Raw genomic sequence first — 13,283 nt, forward strand, 5'->3', positions numbered from 1 at the left:
ATCACACAAACTTTCCAACCATCCTCACCGAGGTCTCTAATCACACAAACTTCCCAACCATCCTCGCCAAGGTCTCTAATCACACAAACTTCCCAACCATCCTCGCCGAGGTCTCTAATCACACAAACTTCCAAACCATCCTCGCCGAGGTCCCTCATCACACAAACTTCCCAACCATCCTGACCGAGGTCTCTAATCACACAAACTTCCCAACCATCCGCGCCGAGGTCCCTCATCACACAAACTTCCCAACCATCCTCGCCGAGGTCTCTAATCACACAAACTTCCCAACCATCCATGCCGAGGTCCCTCATCACACTAACTTCCCAACCATCCTCACCGAGGTCTCTAATCACACAAACTTCCCAATCATCCTCGCCGAGGTCCCTCATCACACAAACTTCCCAACCATCCTCGCCAAGGTCCCTCATCACACAAACTTCCCAACCATCCTAGCCGAGGTCCCTCATCACACAAACTTCCCAACCATCCTCACCGAGGTCTCCAATCACACAAACTTCCCAACCATCCTCGCCGAGGTCCCTCATCACACAAACTTCCCAACCATCCTCACCGAGGTCTCTAATCACACAAACTTCCCAACCATCCTCGCCGAGGTCTCTAATCACACAAACTTCCAAACCATCCTCGCCGAGTTCCCTCATCACACAAACTTCCCAACCATCCTGACCGATGTCTCTAATCACACAAACTTCCCAACCATCCTCGCCGAGGTCCCTCATCACACAAACTTCCCAACCATCCTGACCGAGGTGTCTAATCACACAAACTTCCCAACCATCCTCGCCGAGGTCCCTCATCACACAAACTTCCCAACCATCCTCGCCGAGGTCTCTAATCACACAAACTTCCCAACCTTCCTCGCCGAGGTCCCTCATCACACAAACTTCCCAACCATCCTCACCGAGGTCTCTAATCACACAAACTTCCCAACCATCCTCGCCGAGGTCTCTAATCACACAAACTTCCAAACCATCCTCGCCGAGTTCCCTCATCACACAAACTTCCCAACCATCCTGACCTAGGTCTCTAATCACACAAACTTCCCAACCATCCTCGCCGAGGTCTCTAATCACACAAACTTCCAAACCATCCTCGCCGAGTTCCCTCATCACACAAACTTCCCAACCATCCTCGCCGAGGTCTCTCATCACACAAACGTCCCAACCATCCTCGCCGAGGTCTCTAATCACACAAACTTCCCAATCATCCTCGCAGAGGTCTCTAATCACACAAACTTCCCAATCATCCTCGCCGAGATCCCTCATCACACAAACTTCCCAATCATCCTCGCCGAGGTCCCTCATCACACAAACTTCCCAACCATCCTCGCCAAGGTCTCTAATCACACAAACTTCCAAACCATCCTCGCCGAGTTCCCTCATCACACAAACTTCCAACCATCCTGACCGAGGTCTCTAATCACACAAACTTCCCAACCATCCGCGCCGAGGTCCCTCATCACACAAACTTCCCAACCATCCTCACCGAGGTCTCTAATCACACAAACTTCCCAACCATCCTCGCCGAGGTCTCTAATCACACAAACTTCCAAACCATCCTCGCCGAGTTCCCTCATCACACAAACTTCCCAACCATCCTGACCGAGGTCTCTAATCACACAAACTTCCCAACCATCCTCGCCGAGGTCCCTCATCACACAAACTTCCCAACCATCCTGACCGAGGTGTCTAATCACACAAACTTCCCAACCATCCTCGCCGAGGTCCCTCATCACACAAACTTCCCAACCATCCTCGCCGAGGTCTCTAATCACACAAACTTCCAAACCATCCTCGCCGAGTTCCCTCATCACACAAACTTCCCAACCATCCTGACCGAGGTCTCTAATCACACAAACTTCCCAACCATCCTCGCCGAGGTCCCTCATCACACAAACTTCCCAACCATCCTGACCGAGGTGTCTAATCACACAAACTTCCCAACCATCCTCGCCGAGATCCCTCATCACACAAACTTCCCAACCATCCTCGCCGAGATCCCTCATCACACAAACTTCCTAATCATCCTCGCCGAGACCCCACATCACACAAACTTCCCAACTATCCTCGCCGAGGTCCCTCATCACACAAACTTTCCAACCATCCTCACCGAGGTCTCTAATCACACAAACTTCCCAACCATCCTCGCCAAGGTCTCTAATCACACAAACTTCCCAACCATCCTCGCCGAGGTCTCTAATCACACAAACTTCCAAACCATCCTCGCCGAGGTCCCTCATCACACAAACTTCCCAACCATCCTGACCGAGGTCTCTAATCACACAAACTTCCCAACCATCCGCGCCGAGGTCCCTCATCACACAAACTTCCCAACCATCCTCGCCGAGGTCTCTAATCACACAAACTTCCCAACCATCCATGCCGAGGTCCCTCATCACACTAACTTCCCAACCATCCTCACCGAGGTCTCTAATCACACAAACTTCCCAATCATCCTCGCCGAGGTCCCTCATCACACAAACTTCCCAACCATCCTCGCCAAGGTCCCTCATCACACAAACTTCCCAACCATCCTCGCCGAGGTCTCTAATCACACAAACTTCCAAACCATCCTCGCCGAGGTCCCTCATCACACAAACTTCCCAACCATCCTGACCGAGGTCTCTAATCACACAAACTTCCCAACCATCCGCGCCGAGGTCCCTCATCACACAAACTTCCCAACCATCCTCGCCGAGGTCTCTAATCACACAAACTTCCCAACCATCCATGCCGAGGTCCCTCATCACACTAACTTCCCAACCATCCTCACCGAGGTCTCTAATCACACAAACTTCCCAATCATCCTCGCCGAGGTCCCTCATCACACAAACTTCCCAACCATCCTCGCCAAGGTCCCTCATCACACAAACTTCCCAACCATCCTAGCCGAGGTCCCTCATCACACAAACTTCCCAACCATCCTCACCGAGGTCTCCAATCACACAAACTTCCCAACCATCCTCGCCGAGGTCCCTCATCACACAAACTTCCCAACCATCCTCACCGAGGTCTCTAATCACACAAACTTCCCAACCATCCTCGCCGAGGTCTCTAATCACACAAACTTCCAAACCATCCTCGCCGAGTTCCCTCATCACACAAACTTCCCAACCATCCTGACCGAGGTCTCTAATCACACAAACTTCCCAACCATCCTCGCCGAGGTCCCTCATCACACAAACTTCCCAACCATCCTGACCGAGGTGTCTAATCACACAAACTTCCCAACCATCCTCGCCGAGGTCCCTCATCACACAAACTTCCCAACCATCCTCGCCGAGGTCTCTAATCACACAAACTTCCCAACCTTCCTCGCCGAGGTCCCTCATCACACAAACTTCCCAACCATCCTCACCGAGGTCTCTAATCACACAAACTTCCCAACCATCCTCGCCGAGGTCTCTAATCACACAAACTTCCAAACCATCCTCGCCGAGTTCCCTCATCACACAAACTTCCCAACCATCCTGACCTAGGTCTCTAATCACACAAACTTCCCAACCATCCTCGCCGAGGTCTCTAATCACACAAACTTCCAAACCATCCTCGCCGAGTTCCCTCATCACACAAACTTCCCAACCATCCTCGCCGAGGTCTCTCATCACACAAACGTCCCAACCATCCTCGCCGAGGTCTCTAATCACACAAACTTCCCAATCATCCTCGCAGAGGTCTCTAATCACACAAACTTCCCAATCATCCTCGCCGAGATCCCTCATCACACAAACTTCCCAATCATCCTCGCCGAGGTCCCTCATCACACAAACTTCCCAACCATCCTCGCCAAGGTCTCTAATCACACAAACTTCCAAACCATCCTCGCCGAGTTCCCTCATCACACAAACTTCCAACCATCCTGACCGAGGTCTCTAATCACACAAACTTCCCAACCATCCGCGCCGAGGTCCCTCATCACACAAACTTCCCAACCATCCTCACCGAGGTCTCTAATCACACAAACTTCCCAACCATCCTCGCCGAGGTCTCTAATCACACAAACTTCCAAACCATCCTCGCCGAGTTCCCTCATCACACAAACTTCCCAACCATCCTGACCGAGGTCTCTAATCACACAAACTTCCCAACCATCCTCGCCGAGGTCCCTCATCACACAAACTTCCCAACCATCCTGACCGAGGTGTCTAATCACACAAACTTCCCAACCATCCTCGCCGAGGTCCCTCATCACACAAACTTCCCAACCATCCTCGCCGAGGTCTCTAATCACACAAACTTCCAAACCATCCTCGCCGAGTTCCCTCATCACACAAACTTCCCAACCATCCTGACCGAGGTCTCTAATCACACAAACTTCCCAACCATCCTCGCCGAGGTCCCTCATCACACAAACTTCCCAACCATCCTGACCGAGGTGTCTAATCACACAAACTTCCCAACCATCCTCGCCGAGGTCCCTCATCACACAAACTTCCCAACCATCCTCGCCGAGGTCTCTAATCACACAAACTTCCCAACCTTCCTCGCCGAGGTCCCTCATCACACAAACTTCCCAACCATCCTCACCGAGGTCTCTAATCACACAAACTTCCCAACCATCCTCGCCGAGGTCTCTAATCACACAAACTTCCAAACCATCCTCGCCGAGTTCCCTCATCACACAAACTTCCCAACCATCCTGACCGAGGTCTCTAATCACACAAACTTCCCAACCATCCTCGCCGAGGTCTCTAATCACACAAACTTCCAAACCATCCTCGCCGAGTTCCCTCATCACACAAACTTCCCAACCATCCTCGCCGAGGTCTCTCATCACACAAACGTCACAACCATCCTCGCCGAGGTCTCTAATAAAACAAACTTCCCAATCATCCTCGCAGAGGTCTCTAATCACACAAACTTCCCAATCATCCTCGCCGAGATCCCTCATCACACAAACTTCCCAATCATCCTCGCCGAGGTCCCTCATCACACAAACTTCCCAACCATCCTCGCCAAGGTCTCTAATCACACAAACTTCCCAACCATCCTCGCCGAGGTCCCTCATCACACAAACTTAGCAATCATCCTCGCCGAGATCCCTCATCACACAAACTTCCCAATCATCCTCACCGAGATCCCTCATCACACAAACTTCCCAACCATCCTCGCCGAGATCCCTCATCACACAAACTTCCCAATCATTCTCGCCGAGGTCCCTCATCACACAAACTTCCCAACCATCCTCGCCGAGGTCCCTCATCACACAAACTTCCCAACCATCCTCGCCGAGGTCCCACATCACACAAACTTCCCAACCATCCTCGCCGAGGTCCCACATCACACAAACTTCCCAACCATCCTCGCCGAGGTCTCTAATCACACAAACTTCCCAATCATCCTCGCTGAGTTCCCACATCACACAAACTTCCCAACCATCCTCGCCGAGGTCTCTAATCACACAAACTTCCCAACCATCCTCGCCGAGATCCCTCATCACACAAACTTCCCAATCATTCTCGCCGAGGTCCCTCATCACACAAAATTCCCAACCATCCTCGCCGAGGTCTGTAATCACACAAACTTCCCAACCATCCTCGCCGAGGTCCCACATCACACAAACTTCCCAACCATCCTCGCCGAGCTCCCTCATCACACAAACTTCTCAACTATCCTCGCCGAGGTCTCTAATCACACAAACTTCCCAAAAATCCTCGCCGAGGTCTCTAATCACACAAACTTCCCAATCATCCTCGCCGAGATTCCTCATCACACAAACGTCCCAATCATCCTCGCCGAGATCCCTCAACACACAAACATCCCAATCATCCTCGTCGAGATCCCTCATCACACAAACTTCCCAACCATCCTCGCCGAGGTCCCTCATCACACAAACTTCCCAACCATCCTCGCCGAAGACTCTAATCACACAAACTTCCAAATCATCCTCGCCGAGGTCTCTAATCACACAAACTTCCCAACCATCCTCGCCGAGGTCCCTCATCACACAAACTTCCCAACCATCCTCGCCGAGGTCTCTAATCACACAAACTTCCCAATCATCCTCGCCGAGTTCCCACATCACACAAACTTCCCAACCATCCTCACCGAGGTCTCTAATCACACAAACTTCCCAACCATCCTCGCTGAGATACCTCATCACACAAACTTCCCAACCATCCTCGCCGAGATCCCTCATCACACAAACTTCCTAATCATCCTCGCCGAGACCCCACATCACACAAACTTCCCAATCATTCTCGCCGAGGTCCCACATCACACAAACTTCCCAATCATCCTCGTCAAGGTCACTCATCACACAAACTTCCCAACCATCCTCGCCGAGGTCTCTAATCACACAAACTTCCCAACCATCCTCACCAAGGTCTCTCCTCACATAAACTTCCCAACCATCCTCGCCGAAGTCCCTCATCACACAAACTTCCCAACCATCCTCGCCGAGGTCTCCAATCACACAAACTTCCCAACCATCCTCAGGGAGGTCTATCCTCACACAAACTTCCCAAACATTCTTGCCGAGGTCTCTCCTCACATAAACAACCCAATCATCCTCGCCGAGGTCCCTCATCACACAAACTTCCCAACAATGCTCGCCGAAGTCTCTAATCACACAAATATCCCAACCATCCTCGCCGAGGTCTCTATTACACACAAACTACCCAACCATCCTCGCCGAGGTCTCTAATCACACAAACTTCCCAACCATCCTCGCCGAGGTCCCACATCACACAAACTTCCCAACCATCCTGGCCGAGGTCTCTAATCACACAAACTTCCCAACCATCCTCGCCGAGGTCTCTCATCACACAAACGTCCCAACCATCCTCGCCGAGGTCTCTCATCACACAAACTTCCCAACCATCCTTGCTGAGGTCTCTAATCACACAAACCTCCCAACCATCCTCGCCGAGGTCTCTAATCACACAAACTTCCCAACCATCCTCGCCGAGGTCACTCATCACACAAACTTCCCAACCATCCTCGCCAAGGTCCCTCATCACACAAACTTCCCAACCATCCTCGCCGAGGTCTCTAATCACACAAACTTCCCAACCATCATCGCCGAGATCCCTCATCACACAAACTTCACAATCATCCTCGCCGAGATCCCTCATCACACAAACTTCCCAACCATCCTCGCCGAGGTCTCTAATCACACAAACTTCCCAATCATCCTCGCAGAGGTCTCTAAACACACAAACTTCCCAATCATCCTCGCCGAGATCCCTCATCACACAAACTTCCCAACCATCCTCGCCGAGATCCCTCATCACACAAACTTCCTAATCATCCTCGCCGAGACCCCACATCACACAAACTTCCCAACTATCCTCGCCGAGGTCCCTCATCACACAAACTTTCCAACCATCCTCACCGAGGTCTCTAATCACACAAACTTCCCAACCATCCTCGCCAAGGTCTCTAATCACACAAACTTCCCAACCATCCTCGCCGAGGTCTCTAATCACACAAACTTCCAAACCATCCTCGCCGAGGTCCCTCATCACACAAACTTCCCAACCATCCTGACCGAGGTCTCTAATCACACAAACTTCCCAACCATCCGCGCCGAGGTCCCTCATCACACAAACTTCCCAACCATCCTCGCCGAGGTCTCTAATCACACAAACTTCCCAACCATCCATGCCGAGGTCCCTCATCACACTAACTTCCCAACCATCCTCACCGAGGTCTCTAATCACACAAACTTCCCAATCATCCTCGCCGAGGTCCCTCATCACACAAACTTCCCAACCATCCTCGCCAAGGTCCCTCATCACACAAACTTCCCAACCATCCTAGCCGAGGTCCCTCATCACACAAACTTCCCAACCATCCTCACCGAGGTCTCCAATCACACAAACTTCCCAACCATCCTCGCCGAGGTCCCTCATCACACAAACTTCCCAACCATCCTCACCGAGGTCTCTAATCACACAAACTTCCCAACCATCCTCGCCGAGGTCTCTAATCACACAAACTTCCAAACCATCCTCGCCGAGTTCCCTCATCACACAAACTTCCCAACCATCCTGACCGAGGTCTCTAATCACACAAACTTCCCAACCATCCTCGCCGAGGTCCCTCATCACACAAACTTCCCAACCATCCTGACCGAGGTGTCTAATCACACAAACTTCCCAACCATCCTCGCCGAGGTCCCTCATCACACAAACTTCCCAACCATCCTCGCCGAGGTCTCTAATCACACAAACTTCCCAACCTTCCTCGCCGAGGTCCCTCATCACACAAACTTCCCAACCATCCTCACCGAGGTCTCTAATCACACAAACTTCCCAACCATCCTCGCCGAGGTCTCTAATCACACAAACTTCCAAACCATCCTCGCCGAGTTCCCTCATCACACAAACTTCCCAACCATCCTGACCTAGGTCTCTAATCACACAAACTTCCCAACCATCCTCGCCGAGGTCTCTAATCACACAAACTTCCAAACCATCCTCGCCGAGTTCCCTCATCACACAAACTTCCCAACCATCCTCGCCGAGGTCTCTCATCACACAAACGTCCCAACCATCCTCGCCGAGATCTCTAATCACACAAACTTCCCAATCATCCTCGCAGAGGTCTCTAATCACACAAACTTCCCAATCATCCTCGCCGAGATCCCTCATCACACAAACTTCCCAATCATCCTCGCCGAGGTCCCTCATCACACAAACTTCCCAACCATCCTCGCCAAGGTCTCTAATCACACAAACTTCCAAACCATCCTCGCCGAGTTCCCTCATCACACAAACTTCCAACCATCCTGACCGAGGTCTCTAATCACACAAACTTCCCAACCATCCGCGCCGAGGTCCCTCATCACACAAACTTCCCAACCATCCTCACCGAGGTCTCTAATCACACAAACTTCCCAACCATCCTCGCCGAGGTCTCTAATCACACAAACTTCCAAACCATCCTCGCCGAGTTCCCTCATCACACAAACTTCCCAACCATCCTGACCGAGGTCTCTAATCACACAAACTTCCCAACCATCCTCGCCGAGGTCCCTCATCACACAAACTTCCCAACCATCCTGACCGAGGTGTCTAATCACACAAACTTCCCAACCATCCTCGCCGAGGTCCCTCATCACACAAACTTCCCAACCATCCTCGCCGAGGTCTCTAATCACACAAACTTCCAAACCATCCTCGCCGAGTTCCCTCATCACACAAACTTCCCAACCATCCTGACCGAGGTCTCTAATCACACAAACTTCCCAACCATCCTCGCCGAGGTCCCTCATCACACAAACTTCCCAACCATCCTGACCGAGGTGTCTAATCACACAAACTTCCCAACCATCCTCGCCGAGGTCCCTCATCACACAAACTTCCCAACCATCCTCGCCGAGGTCTCTAATCACACAAACTTCCCAACCTTCCTCGCCGAGGTCCCTCATCACACAAACTTCCCAACCATCCTCACCGAGGTCTCTAATCACACAAACTTCCCAACCATCCTCGCCGAGGTCTCTAATCACACAAACTTCCAAACCATCCTCGCCGAGTTCCCTCATCACACAAACTTCCCAACCATCCTGACCGAGGTCTCTAATCACACAAACTTCCCAACCATCCTCGCCGAGGTCTCTAATCACACAAACTTCCAAACCATCCTCGCCGAGTTCCCTCATCACACAAACTTCCCAACCATCCTCGCCGAGGTCTCTCATCACACAAACGTCACAACCATCCTCGCCGAGGTCTCTAATAAAACAAACTTCCCAATCATCCTCGCAGAGGTCTCTAATCACACAAACTTCCCAATCATCCTCGCCGAGATCCCTCATCACACAAACTTCCCAATCATCCTCGCCGAGGTCCCTCATCACACAAACTTCCCAACCATCCTCGCCAAGGTCTCTAATCACACAAACTTCCAAACCATCCTCGCCGAGTTCCCTCATCACACAAACTTCCAACCATCCTGACCGAGGTCTCTAATCACACAAACTTCCCAACCATCCGCGCCGAGGTCCCTCATCACACAAACTTCCCAACCATCCTCACCGAGGTCTCTAATCACACAAACTTCCCAACCATCCTCGCCGAGGTCTCTAATCACACAAACTTCCAAACCATCCTCGCCGAGTTCCCTCATCACACAAACTTCCCAACCATCCTGACCGAGGTCTCTAATCACACAAACTTCCCAACCATCCTCGCCGAGGTCCCTCATCACACAAACTTCCCAACCATCCTGACCGAGGTGTCTAATCACACAAACTTCCCAACCATCCTCGCCGAGGTCCCTCATCACACAAACTTCCCAACCATCCTCGCCGAGGTCTCTAATCACACAAACTTCCCAACCTTCCTCGCCGAGGTCCCTCATCACACAAACTTCCCAACCATCCTCACCGAGGTCTCTAATCACACAAACTTCCCAACCATCCTCGCCGAGGTCTCTAATCACACAAACTTCCAAACCATCCTCGCCGAGTTCCCTCATCACACAAACTTCCCAATCATCCTCGCCGAGGTCCCTCATCACACAAACTTCCCAACCATCCTCGCCGATGTCCCTCATCACACAAACTTCCCAACCATCCTCGCAGAGGTCTCAAATCACACAAACTTCACAACCATCCTCGCGGAGGTCCCTCAACACACAAATTTCCCAACCATCCTCCCCGAGGTCTCTAATCACACAAACTTCCCAACCATCCTCGCCGAGGTCTCTAATCACACAAACTTCCCAACCATCCTCGCCGAAGTCCCTCATCACACAAACTTCCCAACCATCCTCGCCGAGGTCCCTCATCACACAAACTTCCCAACCATCCTCGCCGAGGTCCCTCATCACACAAACTTCCCAACCATCCTCGCCGAGGTCTCTAATCACACAAACTTTCCAACCATCCTCGCCGAGGTCCCTCATCACACAAACTTCCCAATCATCCTCGCCGAGATCCCTCATCACACAAACTTCCCAACCATCCTCTCCAAGGTCCCTCATCACACAAACTTCCCAATCATCCTCGCCGAGATCCCTCATCACACAAACTTCCCAATCATCCTCGCCGAGGTCTCTAATCACACAAACTTCCCAACCATCCTCGCCGAGGTCTCTAATCACACAATCTTCCCAACCATCCTCGCCGAGGTCCCTCATCACACAAATTTACCAATCATCCTCGCCGAGATCCCCCATCACACAAACTTCCCAACCATCCTCACCGAGGTCTCTAATCACACAAACTTCCCAACCATCCTTGCCGAGGTCCCTCATCACACAAACTTCCCAATCATCCTCACCGAGGTCCCTCATCACACAAACTTCCCAATCATCCTCGCCGAGATCCCTCATCACACAAACTTCCCAATCATCCTCGCCGAGATCCCTCATCACACAAACTTCCCAATCATCCTCGCCGAGGTCTCTAATCACACAACTCTATGAAGGGGTACAAACTTCCCAACCATCAAGAACCTCTTCAGAAGGTAGTTCTTCAAGAGGGAGGTATCCATCAGCAAACCTCTCCCATCCATGATATGCCCACTTTGCATTACTACCATGGGGAAGGAGGTACTCCCATACTCAGTCATTCAGAAACAGCCTCTTCCACTCTGCTACCTCATCTATTAACAGTTCTTGAACCCATGAACGCTCATATTATTCCTTTTTAGCCCTATTTATTTAATTTTGGAATTTATAGATATTTATCTGTTTGCATTATACTGTTGCCATAAAACAATAAATTTCGTAAATGTCAGTGATAATAAACCTGATTACAGTCCCAAATTGCTCATCCTCCCAGTGAACTGAAGGGTTTTGGGGAGTCGATGTGTGATGAGGTGCCTGTTGTAGGTAGTCTTACAACAATGAGTGGTATGTGCAGTCGATGAGATTGGTGCTAGGTCTGGGCCCTTTTTCTCAGCATCCAGATGGAACCAGTAGCTAGAGAACTGAGGGCTTTATGGGTCAGCCTGAGAAATAAGAGCAAGACAGGATCCTGTAAATAGAATTTTGAGAGCAAGGAAGAAGGTTCAAGGCTGTAAACTCTGGTGCCAACCAGTGCAGTGGAAGGAGAGAAGTGATTGTAGCTGGAGAGTTTAGGTGTAAGGGAAGGCTTTAGAACCTTAGGATTTTGGGATTAATTCTGGCACAGTGGGCCTGTGTGAGTTAAGTGGGAGAGGAAAGCAACAGGGAGAATCAACAAGGAGGGAAAACACAGCTGAAAGAGGAGAGCAGTGACGTAAGGAAATGTAGTTGTAAAAACATTCCACAGAAACAAAGTAAATTGGGCACAGAGTCCAGAAAACATTATGAGGCTAAACTTAAAGGTGCCCATAAAGGTTCACAATGAGCTGCATGAATCAAGAAAACAAATAATCGCCAGTGGGCATGTTCACAGTTCAGATGTATGGTTACAGGGCAAGTCAGGAGAGTTAAAATTCCAGGGTATTAGACATTCCAAAAGGATAGAAAGAGGGAAAGGAGGTGGGATAACCCATTTAGTAGGGATAACATCTGTACAGATGTTAGGAAGGATCACCAGGTCATGCTGTAGCATTCGATGGAGCTCATCAGTAGAGAGCAGAGGACAGGTGGGAGTTGTCTATAGCCCTTGATAAATGGAAATTTAAAGCACGTCTAACAAGGGCAACTGTGGAAGTCTTCATTTACCCAACCAGGCAAATCAAACTAGTCCTAACAACACTCAACATGAATTTGTGGAATAGGTACAAGAAGGATTTCTAGATCGGTTTGCTACCCTATATCCAGCACTGTGAATTGAGAGAGGACTAATTAATAATCTTGTTGTAGGAAAGCGAATATCAAGCATACCACCAAAGTAACAGGTTGCAATGGTGTGTTGGGACGCCTGTGTTTTACGTAGGAAGGTGTGGTGTGGATTTGAGCTGTACCTGAGCTGTGATGCTTTCATTGCTGCCCAGGTGCCGGAAATAAAGGTAGTCAGCATACAGATGCAGCAGGCAGGTTGTCCGAGAATAGTCAACACTTTGCTTCACTCTGGAACGCAGGAACTGCAGTGAAACAAAGGATAAATCAGGAGAAGGTAGAACACTTTGTTTGAATAAATCTGTGGACACAATCTAGAAAACAGGGCAGAAAAAAGGACACACGATTCTGCCAATGAGAATGCCTTATGAGAACAGGTTGAGTGAACTTGGCCTTTTCTTCTTAGAGCAATGGAAGATGAAACATGACCTGATAGAGGTGTATAAGATGATGAGAGGCATTGATTGCGTGGATAGCCAGAGGCTTTTTCCCAGGGCTGAAATGGCTAACACAAGGGGACATAGTTTTAAGGTGCTT

The 13,283-nt window shown here is 50.4% G+C and overlaps 1 protein-coding gene across 3 annotated transcripts in view; it reads right to left on the reverse strand.

Annotated features, from left to right (window-relative positions):
- LOC140740048 (disintegrin and metalloproteinase domain-containing protein 10-like) overlaps positions 1-13,283 on the reverse strand; it is a 710,477-nt gene that overhangs the window by 605,373 nt on the left and 91,821 nt on the right. For all 3 annotated transcript variants that reach the window (XM_073068877.1, XM_073068876.1, XM_073068875.1), the window contains exon 6: positions 12,872-12,991. In XM_073068877.1, the coding sequence (XP_072924978.1) occupies positions 12,872-12,991 (120 nt within the window). The remainder of the gene's footprint in view (positions 1-12,871; positions 12,992-13,283) is intronic.

This window comes from Hemitrygon akajei, chromosome 16, assembly GCF_048418815.1.
Source record: "Hemitrygon akajei chromosome 16, sHemAka1.3, whole genome shotgun sequence".
Lineage (NCBI taxonomy): Eukaryota > Metazoa > Chordata > Chondrichthyes > Myliobatiformes > Dasyatidae > Hemitrygon > Hemitrygon akajei.